The sequence below is a fragment of the Cnephaeus nilssonii genome (genome assembly GCF_951640355.1).
Source record: "Cnephaeus nilssonii genome assembly, chromosome: 8".
In the NCBI taxonomy this organism is placed as follows: Eukaryota; Metazoa; Chordata; class Mammalia; order Chiroptera; family Vespertilionidae; genus Cnephaeus; species Cnephaeus nilssonii.
This window is the reverse complement of record NC_137079.1, coordinates 1,707,659-1,726,756: the sequence shown is the minus strand read 5'-3', so window position 1 is coordinate 1,726,756 and position 19,098 is coordinate 1,707,659. Positions and strand designations below refer to the sequence as shown.

At 54.6% G+C, this 19,098-nt stretch overlaps 1 protein-coding gene across 1 annotated transcript in view; it reads right to left on the bottom strand.

The window, feature by feature from the left end:
• Window positions 1-19,098, bottom strand: part of CSMD1 (CUB and Sushi multiple domains 1) — a gene marked incomplete at its 5' end in the record, with an annotated part of 729,782 nt that overhangs the window by 90,735 nt on the left and 619,949 nt on the right. Inside the window, 4 exons of the mRNA XM_079779355.1 lie at window positions 11,227-11,331; window positions 13,776-13,872; window positions 14,332-14,456; window positions 16,129-16,332. Of these exons, the coding sequence (XP_079635481.1) occupies window positions 11,227-11,331; window positions 13,776-13,872; window positions 14,332-14,456; window positions 16,129-16,332 (531 nt within the window). The remainder of the gene's footprint in view (window positions 1-11,226; window positions 11,332-13,775; window positions 13,873-14,331; window positions 14,457-16,128; window positions 16,333-19,098) is intronic.

Sequence of the window (19,098 nt, the reverse complement as noted above, 5' to 3'; positions counted from 1 at the left end):
GGAGGGCTGCTCTCCTCCTGACGGGCGAGTGCGTGGCCTCAGGCTTCGCCATCAGGGAAGAACACGTCACTCCCACGGGAGCGTCCAAACAGTAGCGTGGACACAGCCAGAGAGGGAAGCGGCGGGGGACGGAGCCGGGCTGCGGGCGGGGGAGCGGGGCCCAGTGGCAGGTGAGTGAGGGGCGGCGCCGTCACTCCGGAGGCGGCCTGGGCGGGTGACAGCTCATGAAACAGGCGTCGAACATCACGATAGCGGAGACACAAGCCTGCCTCCCCGTTCACTGGGGCACCTGCTGAGTCAATAAGTCCGTCCTCAGGAAGCAAGGACCACACGGGACTGAAGGACGGCAGCCCTGGGGAGGGCGGGGGCCCAGGAGCTTGGCGAGTGGGGGACGGCCCCGTCTCCCTGCTCCTCCAGAACCGCTTCGAGTTCTGACCCTAAAGATGTGTCTCCCCCACACGTCAGTCACCGCATGACTGGAGTCCACTCCCTGCTTCCCGCCGGATGGAAAGCGCCTGGGGGTGGGCACACGGTGAATATGCAGAAATCCACACCTGACGCCTCTGATCATGTTGACCAGGGTCACCCCGATAAATATAATTAAAGAAACATCTGGTGGGATTGAGGCTCTCACAAGCTGTTAGCTGGTGGCTAGCTGAGCCACAGCGCACTAAACAAGCCACCGCTGAGGCCATTTTAGCATCGTAATCCCCAGTTCCTCACCATGAGAAACATGCAGACTGTCTATAAAACAGAGCGTTTCAACGTTAGCACCAGGGACACATCCGATACAACGACATCTCCAACGATGAGCTTTTGCATACGGGACTATGGAAGCATGATGTACAGAAGGCGGGCTGAGGATTACCCTGTGCGGCTCAGAAAACCTACATGGTGCGTGTGAAGGCGGGGCTGAGGGTTACCCTGTGCGGCTCAGAGAACCTACATGGTGCGTGTGAAGGCGGGCTGAGGATTACCCTGTGCGGCTCAGAGAACCTACATGGTGCGTGTGAAGGCGGGGCTGAGGATTACTCTGTGCGGCTTGAGAACTAGATGTACATGTGCAGGCGATGCCACTTCAACGTCGGATGGATGTTGTCCAAGAGTCCCCATATCTGGACTCAGAGCCTCCCGGGGACGCAGGCGCCTGCTTGTCCGTAAGCTCAGAGGCTAGACCCGCCTCCACGGGACAGCGCTCCATTCACACGCCGGGGCCTCGCCCTGCCGTTCTCAGAACCGGGAGACCCACGCCACAGAGGAGAGACCTCGCAGCATGACATGGAGTAGGAAACAGCATGGGATCACGCACTGCCATTCGCATGCGTTTAGTGAGGATTGCTATAATTATGGAGGAGGAATCCAAGGGGTCGATATTCTAATATGACAGCCTCCTCTTTAGTACTTCCTGTTTCACAAGACTGAAGCCGTGTTCCAGAACTTTCATCCTCTGTAGACACTGCCCGCTGCGTGCCTGCTCCCCGAGGAGGCCCCGGGGCACACGGAATGGAGAGCCTAGGAGACCGAGGCCCTGACACCAGCGAGCGCCAAGGGAAGTGCTTGGAAGTGCATCCGTGACAACACGGGCGAGTAGGGACAACTTTCTGCCGACCACGGGCCAGACCCCGCAGACACTCACGCGGCTCATGTAGCATGTTCTGGGCATCATACAACACTGTACGTGACTGCCATGGAGCGCTCCTTCTGCCTCTCCCAGGAAACCACTGGCGGGACCGCTTCCCTCGCGGTGATAAATATCCACCAGAACAGTGAACAAGGACGGCGCTCACCTCTCTGGATGACTCGCTTTCATTTTTAAAGGGAATTAAATAAATAAGTTCTACATCGTTTTTGCTTTCATTGCCAGAAACTGAAAGCTAAATTGAATGCCAAATAATAGCAGTTCTTTCCAAATAAGTGGCTGGTATACTTATATGTTTCTCTTTGGTTTGGTTGCCTTTCAAAATTATCTTTGTTATATGATTTCCTTGTTGCATGCATTTATTTATTTTGAAGTTGCATGAAATACCCAAAGAGTATACAGGTGAACTCTTCTATCTTTAAACCTAAGTAATCTTACTTTTTAAAATTCATTTCACTATGAATCTTCTCAGTGAGGTCTTATACTTTCATGATTTACCATTTTTTCTACTATACCTAACTACCAATTACACAGACACATATACAAACAACTTAATTGTGAATAATAACTTTTGAACTTGTTGTACCTGTACAACAATATCACAGTCTGCTCTAGATAAATTAATAACTGAAAAATAAAAGTCTGAATCAAGTATGATAGCAAAATATTTTATACATATTTTATAGGCAAATAATAATGCATTAGACAGGACACCGTATGGTCCACGCCAACCCAGACAAAACTCCCAACTTAGCAAGACAGAAATACACATCCGCTCAATCCCAATGGTGGTCTCGCTCAATAAAGAAGGTTTTAGTGAGGAAAAGTGTGATTCCTAAGCAAGTACTGCCACATGGGAAAATCAGAATCGTCTTTATACCAGCAATCTCTAAGTGAGGAGTGAGACTTAGTCGGATGGGTGTATTTGCCCATAATGTTTCTGTAATATAACCATATATTACATTTAGTTCTGTAATGCATTTGTAAATACCCCTGAATTCTGTTCCGCTATGAGACTGTAGATCACTGTGTTCAACTAATCCGTGAATTAGCTAAGTGGATGATAGATACAGATGGATGGATAGGTCATTTCATTCTAAAGTGAGCATTGGAGAAACCCTTCTCCATGGTGAGTGTGAACTATCCTAGGAATCCTGGTGACCATAAACCTGTCCTTGAAGTAGGGCCACAGCAAGCCCGTAAAAGCCCAGCTGGAGTGGCTGCTGGGTCAGTTCCGGGTCAGGGCACATGATCAGGTTGTAGGTTGATCCCCGGTAGAGGGCGTGCAGGAGGCAGCTGATGGGTATCGATCTCTCAGATCAATGTTTTCCTCTCCCCACCACCCCGTCCCCTTCTCTCTACAATCCACAAAAACATATTTAAAAAATCAAAACCATAAAAGGATTTCCACTTCTACCTGGGAACAGACTTATGTAAAATTAAAACATCGCATCCATGTTATCAATGAGAAAAACCTAAACTACAAAATCACCACTTTGGAACTCACCGAAGAGGTGAGGTTGAGGTACCAGGTGGCATCATCCCCTTCAAAGGACAGCCCTTCGGAGAGACAGGACATGCAAACTGCTGCCCACAGGACGCAGGAGGAAGGGGACCGGCGGTCACGCTCACGGGGAAGAACCAGCACCAAGTCTCAGCCGCGTGCCGAGCCCCAGCGCCTGGGAGCTCAGGGCCGGGCCGGGAGCGTGTCCTTCGCCCACGGCGCCTCCAGGGACTCGGGGAAGCACGGGGGCGGCAGCGGCTGGGAGCCGTGGGCATCCCCGTCTCTGGGCGGACGGGCATGGACTGGCGTGTGCGCCATGGGGTCCGTCACGTGTGGGAAAGGAAACGTTAGCCGCTGGGAGAGGCAGCAGCGTGCCACCCCCTGGCACAAAGGGCACCGGGGTGGAGAGGAGAAGACGGAAAAGACGGTCTCCCCCTGGCCCTGGCAGGAGGCCACGGGGCTCTCTGTCATCCAAGGCTACGGCCTCCCGGAGCTGAGGATGCACGGCAGGCCCCGAATTCAACCCCAGGTGGAGATGGAGGGCCTGGAAGGGGGAGGGTTCTGAGAACACCGCGCCCCACAGAGCGGCGGGGGCGGGGGGGGGGCGGGCGGGGGCAGGCTCTGAGGTCGGCCGGAGGCGGGGAGAGCAGCGCAGTGCAGCTGGCCTCGGGTGAGCCCGGCACTGAGGGAGTCACAGCCCACCCTGGGGCGGGCAGGGTTCGGGGGAGACCACCTCCTTTGGAAGGTGCTTAGGGGTGACTGGACGCTGAAGGTGGAGGACGGACGCTGAGACAAAGCCCTCACACTAAGCACATGGCAGTGGCAGCTCCCCCTGCCTCAAGGGACCTGCCACCCGGGATGCAGGAGAGTAACCATAGCAACGGCAGGACTCAAACCCACTCCCGTCCAGCTGGATGGACACAACAGAAGTGGGTGCCATTCTCGGGCACCAACATCACCCGCAGTCTCTGCCGTTTTACTCAGTGTCCAGCTCATTTAAAAATATATGTATTATGTATGTTTACTGATGTCAGAGAGGGAGGGAGAGGGAGAGAGAGAGAGAAACATCAATGATGGGAGAGAATCATGGGTTGGCTGCCTCCGGCACACCCCACACTGGGGTTCAAACCCACAACCTGGGTATGTGCCCTGATTGGGAATCGAACTGGGAATCCTGGTTCATAGGTCAATGCTCAACCACTGAGCCAGGCTGGCCGGGCTCACAGTGTCCAGCTTTAATAAAACATTGTGCAACACACAGAAATGCAAGAAGACAGCCTTTTGCCTGGTGATCCAGCAGCGGAACCAGACACAGTGCACACTCCTATCATGGAAATATGAAGCAATAATGTACACTAACTGTGAGAAGCACGTGAAAGGATCTAGAAGAAAAGGCAGCAGGCAGGAGGGGTGGAGCAATCACTGCAGAGACAATGATCGTAAGACAGAGTCAATGGGCCATCTAGAGGGAGCATCGCAGCCTCGGGCCGGAGGGCCTTCATGAGCTCGTTAGTGGAGGGGACTCGGCTGAGGAACGGTGCGGTGACGCTGAAGAAAGGTTAACGGCAATCACACACACGGGGCACACGGAGAGACAGCGGAGCAGACAGCACTGGGCGCACCAGGCTGTGAAGCCACTCAGATGGCCTAACGGACACGGGAGAGGAGGGGTCCCAGAAGAAGCGGGGAGACAGGGCTGAAGAAACGTGTGGGTGGTGATGGCCAAGAGCGGTCCCTGAGGAATGAAACCCACCAAACCACAGACCCGAGAATGTAGCATTCCCCCAGCAGGTGAATATCGTGTGTGCACACCCACACACACTCACACTCACACTCACTCACACTTACACACACACACTCACACACACACACTCACTCACACACACTCACACACACTCACTCACTCTCACACACACACACACACACTCACTCACACTTACACACACACACTCACACTCACACACTCACTCACTCACACTTACACACACTCACACACACTCACACACACACACACTCACACTCACTCACACTCACACTCACTCATACACATACACTCACACACACACACTCACTCATACACATACACTCACACACACTCACACTCACTCATACACATACACACACACATACACACTCACACACACACATACACACACACTCTCAAACACTCATACACACACACACTCACACACTCACTCATACACGTACACACACACACACTCACACTCACTCATACACACACACACACACACACACACACACACACACACCTAGAGACCTCCTAGTCCCCCTACTGAAAGTACAAGATAAAAAAAAGCTTAAAGGAAGGCCGAGAGCAGGGACAGCTTGTCCTCAGAAACTCAGAGATGAGAATCCCGTGGGGAGGCATCGCTGACATGCCCAAACCAGACCTTTCAGCCCAGCTTCTGTGCCCAGCAACACCTCTCAGAATCAAAGGTGACATGATGACCTTCAGAAAAACCCAGAAGCTGGAAGGATTCAGGTCAGTGGATCTGACCCACGAGAAATGTCCCAGGAAGTTCTCCAGACAGAAAAATATCAAACAGAAGCCGGGTCTCCCCAAAGAAATCGAAAGCTGTAAAGATATTAAAATGAAGGTAACTAGAAACGTCTTTCCTCAGTGTTGATTACTCTAAAGAACATTGACTATGTACAGCGGAAATAGTTAAAATACGTTGTGGGCTTTATAACAAGTAAAAAGAAAAGATAAAATAAGAATACCATAGGAGAAGAAAAAAGGAATGAAACGTATATGCCTTTTAGGTTATTGTAATATTCCCAAAGTGACAGAGTATCATTTGAAGGTAAGCTGGGCTATATTGATGACGCGTATTTTAAATTCTAGAGAGACCATTAAAATTTTAAATAGTTTTATCCAATGAGCCCATTGAGGAGATAGATTGGAGCAATAATAAGACTCAATTAAACCAAAGCTGGCAGGAAAAGAGGGAAAAATCCACAGAATAAAAATAGGACAAATGGAGACAGTCCAACAGAACCCATATGTTTAATCTCATTAGCGATTCTTCCACCAAATCCAACTGAGATCAGCGAGCACTTGTCTAGTGCTATACACATGGCGTAGGTCAGTGATGGTGAACCTATGACACGCGTGTCAGCACTGACACGCGTAGCCATTTCTGATGACACGCGGCCGCTGAGGCGGCCGCATGCCGAGGATGAAACATTTGCGGCTCCTGAGGATGAAACATTTGCGAAATAGTGTTTTTTCCTCAAAGTGACACACTACCCGAGTTAGGCTCAGTTTTTTGGCAAAGTTTGACACACCAAGCTCAAAAGGTTGCCCATCACTGGTGTAGGTGATACCTCACATATATCACAACAGTATGTTCTTTTTTTAAATTGATTTAAGAGAGAGGGAGAGAGGTTGAGAGAGAGAGAGAGACGTCCATGTGAGAGGGAAACAGCGACCTGTTTCCAGTTGCCTCCTATAAGCACCCGACAGGAGTTTCAACCCACAACCTGGGTATGTGCCTTGACCGGGAATCAAACCCATCACCTTTTGGTGAATAGGATGATGCTCCAACCAACTGAGCCACTCCGGCTGGGAGAAAAGCAGTATGTTCTTGATTAATCTCATGTGTCAGTATATATGTCAACTAGAGGCCCGATGCATGAAATTCGGCTTCATCCAGAAGGTCATCCGGAAGGTTGTCTGGACAGTTGTTCCGCTGTTCGGCAGTCGGGTCTAATGAGCATGTTAGGCTTTTATTATTCTAGATAGACACTTATATACTTCTATGCAAACATTTCTACATACTATTTTCCTATTGATTCAAGAATAGTTACCCCCATGTTGTTCCCCAGTAGCAGGCTCTATTTCATACACCTTTAGGTCTGATTTTGTTTTTTCAGGATAAACCAATATCATCACTATCTACATGTCTATACTATAATCTGAAGTTCTCAGATATTTGTTTGCTTTTTTGTTTTGTTTTTGTTTGGTTATTTCTCTGGATAAAGAGCCTGGAGCAAGAGTGACAGGGGGTGATCCTGCTGTATAATGTGTCCCATGTCCAATGAGGCTCACGGTGTCAGGGGAAGAGGCTGGGGAAGGAAGGGACATTGGAAAACGCCGCTATTTTCAGCCTTTACGTGGATTATGTAAATCCACAGAAATCTGGGTCATACCGTGGGGCCAGACCACCTTAGAATCGCTTCTGGTTTCCTTAGAATTTTACAATCGATCCCTTTACGCCAAAGGATCTGTCTTCTGTTAGAAAAACCCTACCAGCGGTCCTTCGGAAAGAAGAAACGGCTGATCTGAGGGGGCCTCGTCCTCATTTCCCCCCCCCCAGAGAACTGGGAGCTGCTGTGGCCACCCCGTATCGGCTCGGGTTTCAGGGCCAGGCCAGCTGGACCTGACCCACAGGCTCCTGGACCTGCCACGTACCATCCAATGACGGGACACTTGTCATCGTCGGTGCAATAGGACGGCTGGGGTCCACACACCCCTGCTCACGCGTGGAAATCCCTCCTCACGAAGAGGTACATCTGTGTCCGTCCCTCAGTCACTTATCAGGAGGGTGACCAAGACCTGGGCCCACAGAGAACACCCCACGTTCTGCTCCGTCTCCTCTGGAAGCTGAGAACACGTCACAAACCGCTCTGACACGCTTAGACCCGGCACAGAGCGCGTGCGTGTTGGCGGTTTCATTACTCTTTCACGGCTATAACGTTTAGTGAAAAGTCTGAGTTTAGAAACTTGCCGGTTGGCCATACATAGTTCAAGGCAGAGGCAGAACTATGTCAACAGATTACAAGTAGCGGACGTGTTGGGGTTTGGCTGCCGACAAGGGCTGTGAAGGAATTCACAACCGAAAGCGGAGACGCAGAGAGGAAGTTTATTGTACTTCCCAGGAAGGGAAAGGGCCAAGTATTGCTAATCAACGTAAGGCAAGAAACAACAGGGCAGCTTCCCCGTTTAAGCCCTGGCTGCTGCTCAGTGACAAGGAAGGGAGGAGGGTTAGGGCCGAAGGGTTGTTTGTTTTTTTAGGAGACAGGCCTACAGATGTCCTAGGAAGTGTCTTATCAGTATTTTTCCCCGAGCCTGTGAAACACGCTCAGAGCAAAAGCGATGAATAATTCAAAAGAGGCCTGTTTGAAGGGGAGTGAGGAAGGGAACTTTCTAACTGGAGGCTCCTTGGTGGGAATTATCCCCGAGATGTGAAAACAGCAGGGAGGAGGTGTAGCAAGAATGTAGCCTTGAGAGTAGCTATCTTGTCCCTCAGGTTGAACAGAGGAGTGTTTGTTGAGACCACGTCGTGGTGTTTAATTACCAGGTGCTTCTCATAAATTGTGGAAGGCCACAGCTAGGAAAAAGAGAGGCCGTTCCCTGTCCTTACAGGATGGTCTCTCGGCAACTTCCTCCACCACCCGCTCCACGGGCTGTGCTGGCCTGGTCCTACGTTCACTTTACAGAACACACCCTCTAACCTGGCTGAGGGAGCTACAGCAGAGAAAGGGCTGCCTGGAGACCCAGAGACAAGGGATGGCATGAGCTAGCAGAATGGTGTTAGCATCTGAAAGGAACTACTGAAACAACAACAACAACAACAAACAGAAACATGGCATTACCTTTGGCCAAACTAAAAAAAAAAAATAGGTAAATACATTAAGCAATTAAATAAGGCCTCAGACCTTGAACAAGAGTCATATCTGTGAGAAATACCTCTGTCTCTCTCTTCTAAGGAAGCACATTGGCCGGGAACTCAGGGAATGGAGATGATTGTGAGGTTGGAGCGGCAAGCCCACGGCTAAGTGCACACGATGCTAGTTGTGGGCTCATTATTTCACTCGCACCACCACCCATCAGAAGCGAGGGACATGCCAGAAAACGAGATAACAACCTTGAGAGGAAAAGGAGAGGACTCCTGGCTTCTAACGCGTCTGAAGATATTATCGGGTATTAACCGCCATCAATAAGGTTTATGCCTCCCCACGTACACATGCGCATGATGTACCCCAGCAGCAGATTTTTTCAGACACATCCTCCATAAATGACGCCCACAGCACCATGTCACACTGTCGCCAAGGCAGTCCTCGTCACACAAATGGGAAGAAACTTGCATACAAATGCCGAGCACAAGCAGGGAAGTTCCAGGGAGTGAGCAGCGCCCTGGGCTGGTGTCTGCGGCAGAAGATGCATCGCCCGCCGGGCCCTGGCCTTTCGGAGACGCATGTGCCGTCGCGTCCCGCACACTGTTTATCTGGATCCCAAAGACCACTTCCTGCTGCTTAGCCACGCACCGCCTATTCGCCACTGCTCATTAAGGAGATGGATATGCGCATTAAGCAGTTTTAGTGCTGGAACGCGCGTCCTAAAATAAACCTCGCGCTCATCGGAAACTCTCACGCGCTCGCTCTTCCAGGGTGTGCCTGCGTCACCCCCCACCCGGGAGATTTGTGACGCTGACCTTTGTCATCCGTTTAGCGGACTATTAACTCAGCTGCGCATCCATTTTTAAAAGGTTAGCGGCTCCTCCATGACACGTTCTTCCAATTAAAATGAAAAATACACGGGTGCGGCAGCGAAGGGCGGCCTGGGCCCTTATGCACAGCCGCGGAGCTCGGAACCAAAGGGCGTGTGGCCATATCTACCTGGAAACGGCCGTTCTGTCTCCCGTGCTCATTACAAGAGGCCGGGCACTATCGCAGAGGTTACTTTTTATGCCTTTTAGAGCCAACAGCCTGAAATGGAGCCGTGGTTTCACCTAATTATCCCAGCACTCCCACCCACGTCCCCGATAATGTGTCTTTTGTCGTATTTATTTCTTAGAGAAAGAGTCGGTGCAGCTCGACGTCACTCCCCTTTGGAGCACAGGTGCAGGAGAATGCTCCACTGCGGAATAGGGGCTGGGCTCGTGTCCCCTCGAAAGACATTCCCCAGCGGGGCAACGGGGGGCAGGTGCAGGGGCAGGGGCAGGTGCCGGGGTGGGGGCAGGTGCTGGAGGTGGGGGCAGGTGCCGGGGCGGGGCAGATGCCGGGGCGGGGGCAGGTGTCTGGGCGGGGGCAGGTGTCTGGGCGGGGGCAGGTGCCAGGGCGGGGGCAGGTGTCTGGGCGGGGGCAGGTGCCAGGGCGGGGGCAGGTGTCTGGGCGGGGGCAGGTGCCAGGGCGGGGGCAGGTGTCTGGGCGGGGGCAGGTGCCAGGGCGGGGGCAGGTGCCAGGGTGGGGGCAGGTGCTGGAGGTGGGGGCAGGTGTCCGGGCGGGGCAGGTATCGGGGTGGGGGCAGGTGTCCGGGCAGGGGCAGGTATCGGGGTGGGGGCAGGTGCCTGGGCGGGGGCAGGTGTCTGGGTGGGGCAGGTGCTGGAGGTGGGGGCAGGTGTCCGGGCGGGGCAGGTATCGGGGTGGGGGCAGGTGTCCGGGCGGGGGCAGGTGTCTGGGTGGGGCAGGTGCTGGAGGTGGGGGCAGGTGTCCGGGCGGGGCAGGTATCGGGGTGGGGGCAGGTGTCCGGGCAGGGGCAGGTATCGGGGTGGGGGCAGGTGCCTGGGCGGGGGCAGGTGTCTGGGTGGGGCAGGTGCTGGAGGTGGGGGCAGGTATGGGGTGGGGGCAGGTGCCTGGGCGGGGGCAGGTGTCTGGGTGGGGCAGGTGCTGGAGGTGGGGGCAGGTATCGGGGTGGGGGCAGGTGTCCGGGCGGGGCAGGTATCGGGGTGGGGGCAGGTGTCTGGGCGGGGGCAGGTGCTGGAGGTGGGGGCAGGTGTCCGGGCGGGGCAGGTATCGGGGTGGGGGCAGGTGTCCGGGCGGGGCAGGTATCGGGGCAGGGGCAGGTGCCGGGGCGGGGGCAGGTGCTGGAGGTGGGGGCAGGTGTCAGGTATCGGGGTGGGGGCAGGTGTCCGGGCGGGGCAGGTATCGGGGTGGGGGCAGGTGTCTGGGCGGGGGCAGGTGCTGGAGGTGGGGGCAGGTGTCCGGGCGGGGCAGGTATCGGGGTGGGGGCAGGTGTCCGGGCGGGGCAGGTATCGGGGTGGGGGCAGGTGTCCGGGCGGGGCAGGTATCGGGGTGGGGGCAGGTGTCCGGGCGGAGAAGGTGCCGGGGCGGGCCTTACTTTTGTACTCCAGGTGGAAGCCGGCGGCGGCCACGCTGATGTCCGACTGGAAGTGCAGGTAGAGCTGGTTGGACGAGCTGTTCAGCAGGGCGGGCACCGTGGTCCCTGGAAGGAAGGCGGACATGGCCCTGAGCATCACATGCAGCCCCGTTCCCGGAGGCATCCACGTGGGGTGTTGGGGTGTGTGGTTTTAAACATGTTTTTATGGATGTCAGAGAGGAAGGGAGAGGGAGCGGGAGAGAGAAACAGCAATGAGAGAGAATCGTGGATCGCTGCCTCCTGCACGCCCCCCACTGGGGATGGAGCCCGCAGCCCGGGCCTGTGCCCTGACCGGGAATGAACCCTGACCTCCTGGTTCCCGGCTCTGTGCTCACCCACCAGCCGCACCGGCTGGGCGTGGGGAACTGTTTACATTTACAGCCCAGGCTGTCTGACCCCCCATGTCCACACGGAGCCTCGGCTTCCATCTTTCCACGTCGAGCCCGTCCCCTTCCCGGGGCAGTGACAGTCACACATGTTCTCTGCCCTCCTCAGCCCCTCTGTCTACATCTCAGGCTCAGCACACGCGTGCTTGCCCGGCCGCGTGCCTCCGTGGTTGAGCGTCGAGTTACGAACCAGGAGGTCAGGGTTCAATTCCCGGTCAGGGCACAGGCCCGGGTGATAGGCTCGATCCCCAGTAGAGGGTTTGCAGGAGGCAGCCGATCCATGACTCTCTCTCATCATGGATGTTTCTACCTCTCTCCCTCTCCTTCCTCTCTGAAATCCATAAAAACATACATTTTTATGAAGGAACACACATTCTCATATTCCACGGGCACGGGGCTCTCCCATCACTCCCCTCTAACAACATGCCCTGTGTTTCTTCCCTGGGACACAGCAGAGACCCGTGTAGCCCAGCGAGTGTCCCGGAGGCGGGGCCGTGGCCGCCGGCCAGTTCTCCTCCCAGGATGCTCCTTCCCCTCTGTGCTGGCTTCCGGCCCGTGGGGTTCACACCGAATAACGTTCCCGGGAGAGAGGGCGGGTTTCAGACAAACACGTGCGAAGAGGAAAATACAGGCTTATTTACATAAGGTTTCCCTGCCTGCAAAGTGGGGTGGCCTGGCCCGTTTCCAAAGAGGCAGGAGTCTTTCTGAGGAACCCCCCCTCCCGCCCCAGGCTCCACCCGGGCAACTTGCCGGCCGGGCAGCCAGCGAGGAGGGCACAGCCCGGGCCTCAGTGCGTCCCAGAGGAGAAGGGGAGAGAGGAGGCCCGGGAGGGCCGGCTGCACCCCACGTGGGCCCAGCTCAGGACCCATTCGACATCAACACAAGAAAGAGACACAGCCCTGGCCGGCCTGGCTCAATGGTTAGAGCGTCAGCCCGCGGACGGAAGGGTCCCGGGTTCGATTCCGGTCAAGGGCATGGACCTGGATTGCAGGCTTGATCCCAGGCCCTGGTCAGGGCCGTGCAGGAGGCAACCAATCAATGTGTCTCTCTCACATCCACGTTTCTCTCTGTCTTTCCCTCTCTCTTCCACTTCCTCAAAAAAATCAATGAGAAAATATGCTCAGGTGAGGAATAACAATAACAAAGAAAAGAAAAGAAAAGAAGAAAAGGAAAGAGAAGAGAAAGAGGCCCCGAGACCCATTTCACCTGCCTTTGTCCCACGTGTGACGCTGGCTGCCCCTCACCCTGCATTGGGTGTGGATTTGGGGCTGACATTTGCGGAAAGACCCAGCGGATCTGACAACAGACCCAGAGGATCTGACTACACACCCAGCGCATCTGACTACACACCCAGCGCATCTGACTACACACCCAGCACATCTGACTACAGACCCAGAGGATCTGACTACAGACCCAGCGGATCTGACTACAGACCCAGCGCATCTGACTACACACCCAGCGCATCTGACTACACACCCAGCGCATCTGACTACAGACCCAGAGGATCTGACTACAGACCCAGCGGATCTGACTACAGACCCAGCGGATCTGACGACAGACCCAGCGGATCTGAGGACAGACCCAGCGCATCTGACTACAGACCCAGCGCATCTGACTACAGACCCAGCGCATCTGACCGAGTGCCACCTGCCCGCGCTGCTTGTGGCCTGACAACCTGGAAGCCGGGGAGCCAGTGCTGTGGGGGTGACTGTGTACACCTCGGTCGATTCACTGTGTCCCAGTTCCCACAAGTCTCCCCAACCCCCGACAGCGCCAGCCCACCTGTCCATCCCTCCCTGAGCCAGACCCTCAACACCACAGGGGAAGGAAGGTCGTCGACTTGGGATCCTAACTCTCAGCTCATCGCCCCTCAGTGAGCCTGCCCCGCAGGACTGGCTGCCGTGGCCACGCCGTCTCGTCCAGCGCGGGCCCTGATGAGGGCGAGGCCGGCAGCTCACGGAGGAGGGGCCTCCTCCTCCCACTGGGGGCGCTTCGCTCTGAGGCTGCCCACAGAGAGCCTCTGCCTGGGACGAGGGTGCGGGGCCACGGCTCCGTGGGCCGTGCCGGCCATTTGCTTGTTGGTGTGATGACCCGACCCACAGAGACCGGGACCGCGCGCCTCACCTGAGAAGCTGCCCAGCCTGGGCGCCGTGGCGTCCCCGCCATCGTAGATCTCCAGGGAGTCCCAGTTCTGCTCGGTGGCGAAGCTGATGACCTGGATCTGCCACAGGCAACGTGGGGTTAACACGTGTCTTCGGTGTAAAAGCCAGCCCACGCCGACGAGGCTTTTATGAAACTAAGTGTGGACCCAAGAGGAAGGCGGAGCCGAGAACAAGCCGCGGGCAGGGCCCGCACTTTCCCAGGGCCTGCCGTGGGCTGTGGCTGTTAATGAAGTGCCCGCCCATGGAGCGAGGACAATGCGTCCCGAAGTGTTCAACTGGCAGGGGTTTTACGAAAGGATAATTTGTGGGGTTTGCTACTCGGTTCTTTCCAACAACATCAATATGGTGAGAATCTATTGTTTTAATTTCAAACAAAGAAACGTGACTAGAGACCCTTTGAAGAAATGGCAGGAAGAGAGAAACCAGCTATGGTTTATAGGTTTGAAACAACCAGCACACAAGGCGAGAGAAGGCGCCCTGGGCCCGGCCACGCCCGCCCGGCCCGAGGGAGGACCCACCTGGATGCCCGAGCCCTCGGCCACCAGGATCCTCCAGACGCAGTTGAGGTTGTTGCCGTAGGGCTCCGGGAAGCCGGGGGACAGCACCGTGCCCCTCCGCTGCGTGAAGCTGCCGCTGCAGGGCACTGGGGACACGGGGGAGGGAACAACGTGAGGTCAGGGAGGCCGCCCTCACCCGGTGCGTAGTGTTCTCTTCCCGTGGGATCAACCATGAAGAGAACTTCTACGTGGACTGCAATACCTTAAGTAGCATTTAAAAAAAATATATTTTTATTGGTTTCAGAGAGGAAGGCCGAGGGGGAGAGAGAGAAACATCAATGATGAGAGAGAATCATGGATCAGCTGTTTCCTGCATGCCTTCCCTCTCCCCGCCTCCCCGCAGGGATCGAGCTCTCCACCCAGGCATGTGCCCTGACCGGGAATTGAACCGTGACCTCCTGGTTCATAGGTCGACACTCAACCACCGAGCCACGCCGGCCGGACTTAAGTGGCGTGTTTTAGATCAGGCCTAATTTCACCCGCCTGCTTTTGAATTGGCAATGCCGTTGGTTATTACATACGATGCTGGGAAGCTGAGACCTTGTGTCGGGAGAGAAGTCTGGTCAAGGCCCTGGAGACGCCGCGTGCCTAGTGAGGGCGGCTCTGCAGGGACTTGCGTGTGGAATAATTACCCACCAGACTGTTCTCCCATGCAGCTGCACAGCTAACGCCCAGCCATGCTGACGCCGTCTATGAGCAGGTCCAGGGAGGGGAGGGGACGCTGGAAACGTGCAAATGACTTCAAGTGCCAATCACGGTCGTGCGGAGGTTCTTACACAACTGAGGCAAGTGAACTACAACCAGCAGTGTGGTCGCCACCAGGGCTGCCTCAACCTGTTACACTTCGCATCCTCATCAGCACACACCGACTAAAAGGGCATTACAGCCAGGCTGGTGTGGTTCAGTGGTTTAGCGTCAACCTATGAACCAGGGGTCATGGTTCAATTTCCCGTCAGGGCACATGCCCAGGTTGCAGGCTTGATCCCCAGTAAGGGGTGTGCAGGAGGCAGCCGATCAGTGATTCTCTCTCATCATGGATGTTTTTCTCCCTCTCCCTTCCTCTCTGAAATCAATAAAGATTTTTTTTAATCTATATATATAAAAGCCTAAGCGACAGTTATGACTTGTCAACCAAATGACTGGTCGACCAGTTCCATGACGTGCACTGACCACCAGGGGGCAGACGCTCAATGCAGGAGCTGCCCCTGGTGGTCAGTGCACTCCCACAGCCAATCTCCCACGGTCCCTCCCCCTGGCCAGCTGGCCAACCTCCCATGGTCCCTCCTCCTGGCAGGCCGGCCCCAATTGGCCCCAATTGGGACGAGGTGAGACAGCCCTGATCGCCAGCCAGGCCGAGGGACCCCACCCATGCATGAATTAGTGCACTGGGCCTCTAGTAAATAAATGAAAGGGCATTACACAAATCAATGTTACAATGACTTCCCCCCAAAGTGAAGTATGTTGCATACTCATGGCTTGGGAGCTGTGGTGGTCTCAATAAGGACTGAGAAGGAAAACGTGTTTCCTCGTGTTCATCTGACAAGTGGTTTCATGGAAAAATAATCTGCAGGGTTTGCTGCTACTCAGTTCTTTCCCACATACTCTGTCCCCGAGCCATGTCTGGAGGAAGGTGGACGACGGAGCCCAGCAGAGCATGGACGAACAGCCCTTCAACGCCACAAGAGGGGGCTGGCGGCCTCCACCCGGCCTCCTCCACCCCGGCCACCACCCCAGCTGTCGCCCCGGGACCCCGCTTACCCACGCAGCTCGGGATGGTGTCGTTCCACTGGGCGAGGGCGTTGGGCACGGCCTGGCAGCGCAGGGCGGCCGACCCCTGCAGCAGGTACCCGGGGCTGCACTCGAACCGCACGATGGAGCCCGCCGAGAACTCGGAGCCAATCCGACGGCCGTACCTGGGCTCGGGCACCGAGCTGCACTGGGTGTCGCTGGTGCGAGGGACCGCTGGGGGCGAAGCACACAACACGCTGTGGGTGGCTTCGTGGAGGACGGTGTGAGGGGATCTGCCCAGTATCAGTGGGCGTAGAAGCTAACAATGCCGTCCACAGCCTGGCCTGGCATGTCCCTGTCCGCACGTCCCCCCCTGCCGACCCCGAGGGCCCCCTTGCATCTCAGGGACCTTTGGGCAATTAAAATTAACCACTGTGCTCGTGGTGATGACATCACTAAGAAACTGAGCTTCTCTGCCAGGCCGGCGTGTCTCTGTGGTGGAACATTGACCTATGAACCAGGAGGTCAGGGTTCAATTCCTGGTCAGGGCACATGCCTGGGTTGGGGGCTCGATCCCCAGTGTGGGCATGCAGGAGGCAGCCGATTCATGATTCTCTCTCATCATGGATGTTTCTCTCATTCTCCCTCTCCCTTCTTCTCTGAAATCAATACAAATCGTTTTTAAAAGCACAGCCCTTGGAGAGACGTGTCCACAGACGCGCATTAACAGCGACCAACACCCATCTCTGCTGCTCGGCCCAGCACACTCCTCCTGTTGGGCACCGAACCTCCACGGGACAGACACCGCGTGGGCGACTTTGGTGCGGCAGCAGTTTTACGTGAATTAAAGTCAGACGGTTATTGTGATGAAACTACATTTCCATTCAGAGTTGAAATGTTCTCTATCGGAAGGGAGAAGTCATCCAATTGTACACCGTCTACACGTAACGAATGAAGGGTCGCTCAGAGCCGGGCTCTCCCAGGACTGTGCTCGCCCGTGATAGTGGCACGCTGCCCATGCTGCCCCCCTGCAGGCTGGCTGCGTCCACGTGACCTGCACCCCGTCCTCCCCGACGTCCCTCCCAGCTTGCTCTTCCTAACAGACCCGTCGGCTAACCTGGGTCAGACATCCGTGGCCGAGCATGTGAGAAAGGCCCCGTGCAACGTTACGCTTTAACAACAGGAAGGAATGGTGCCTCTGAGGCACATGGGAGCCGTATCCAGGATGTTTTCATACAATGACGGTCACATGACCTCCCGGCTTCCATAGAACTAGGATCTTTCGGAGGCAACATTCAACCTGGCTGTTCCTGAGCAGGAAACCTCCTCTGCACCCCCAAGACCTGTGTGACCTGTGCGCATGGTCCTGGCTCATCGCACCGAAGGCGTTAGCTCTGACGCAAACACGTCCATTTTTGCATAAACTCACAGGAGGAACACAGCAAGGCAAGAGGGAATGTTGGGATTTGACGGAATATTGAGGATGCCGCAGTCATTACGTACTCTTAAGTACAAGGAGAACGCATTCACCTACACATCGCGGCCTTTGGTGTCTATGTCCCTGTAGCTTATTCATTTCAATGATAATATGCTACTTCAAACAGGAACCGATTTTAAGAATGATGGCTTTGAAGCGTAGCATTTGAATATTTTAGCCTCGGATAGAATTAGCCTTGGATGTTTTATATGGTGATCTGATTGAGCTTCTAATCTCTATTTTAAAAAAATCAAAAGGCGCCTGCAGTCAGGCAGACGGTGCCCGGAACCTGAAGTTTTCCAGATGAAAATGTATTTGAACTTATAGGTTCTTTGCGTGTCACACTAACGGACTCCGGTTTGCAAATCTGCTTTCACAAGAGGTGATATTGAACTCACTTTAAGAAAATTTGTAGTGGTGAGCGGTGAGTTGCCCAAACTGGCCCCCCTCCCCTCAGGTCCATTTTTAAATACCAGGTGAGTTGTTTACGTTTTAACAAAAGGCGTAGCAGTGGTCACCAACCTTTCGGGCCTCACGGACCACCAGGGGTCCGCGGACCACCGGCTGGCGGCCGCTGGATTAGAGCAAAGTGACTCCTTCTAATTCAGCAGCAGCAGCATCATCCCTCCAGCTGCTCCGTGGCCTGGGTCAGAGCGCCTTCCCTCCCACTCGCTGCGAACGTCACGCTCCCTGCCCACCACGTTCTCAGTCACTGGATTTCCGTACGCCGAGGGCTTTTGCCCACGTGGAGGGCAGGGACTCGCGGTGGAGATTCCCCAGGATGTAATCGACAGGACGGACTGTCCTTCTCTGAAACTCTCTGAAAACCCCGACGATGTCACCGGTTTTCAGCAGGAGCCACGGCTGGGGGTGACCCAGCTCCTGAGGAAAACCTTCCGGAGCCGTGTCAGCGCTCCAGGCCCAAGCAGAACCGGGACCTGGGGAAGGAAGGGTGGCTCCTGTTTGAGGCACAGCTCTCCCTGCAGCAGCCTCTGCCAGGCCCGGCCCCCGCCCTGGGCTTCAAGCTCAACGTGAGATCCACGCACAGGGGGACAGTGAGAGGAAAAAGTCCTCGTGTTCCGGGAACTCGGGGCGATTCCACACGTTGTGGACAAGCTCCAAGTTAAAGAATAAACATACAGGGGCAGGAATCCAAAAGGTAACAGAATCAAAACAAAACGAAGTAGTTATTTAGAGGGACAGACGCACGGACATCTTATTTGGTTCTGTTAAATTGCCTTTTCAATTAGCTTTTGCAATACGATTTGGAAACGTAACATTTATTTTTTTATGTATTCCCTTAAAAGTTACTAAAATCTAAACTTGTATGAAATATTTTTCTCAATTAGATAAACTAAAATATAGTTGAAATTGTTTTGCAAAATGGGAGGTGCTGTGCAAAAATAATTTGAACACTATTTGTTGCCTGCACGGGCCAGAGAAATAAGGGGACATTTGTCTTTGCAGTAGAAATAGATTTGTGTCAAACTAAAAATTATAATATTTTGATAAAATATTTTTAT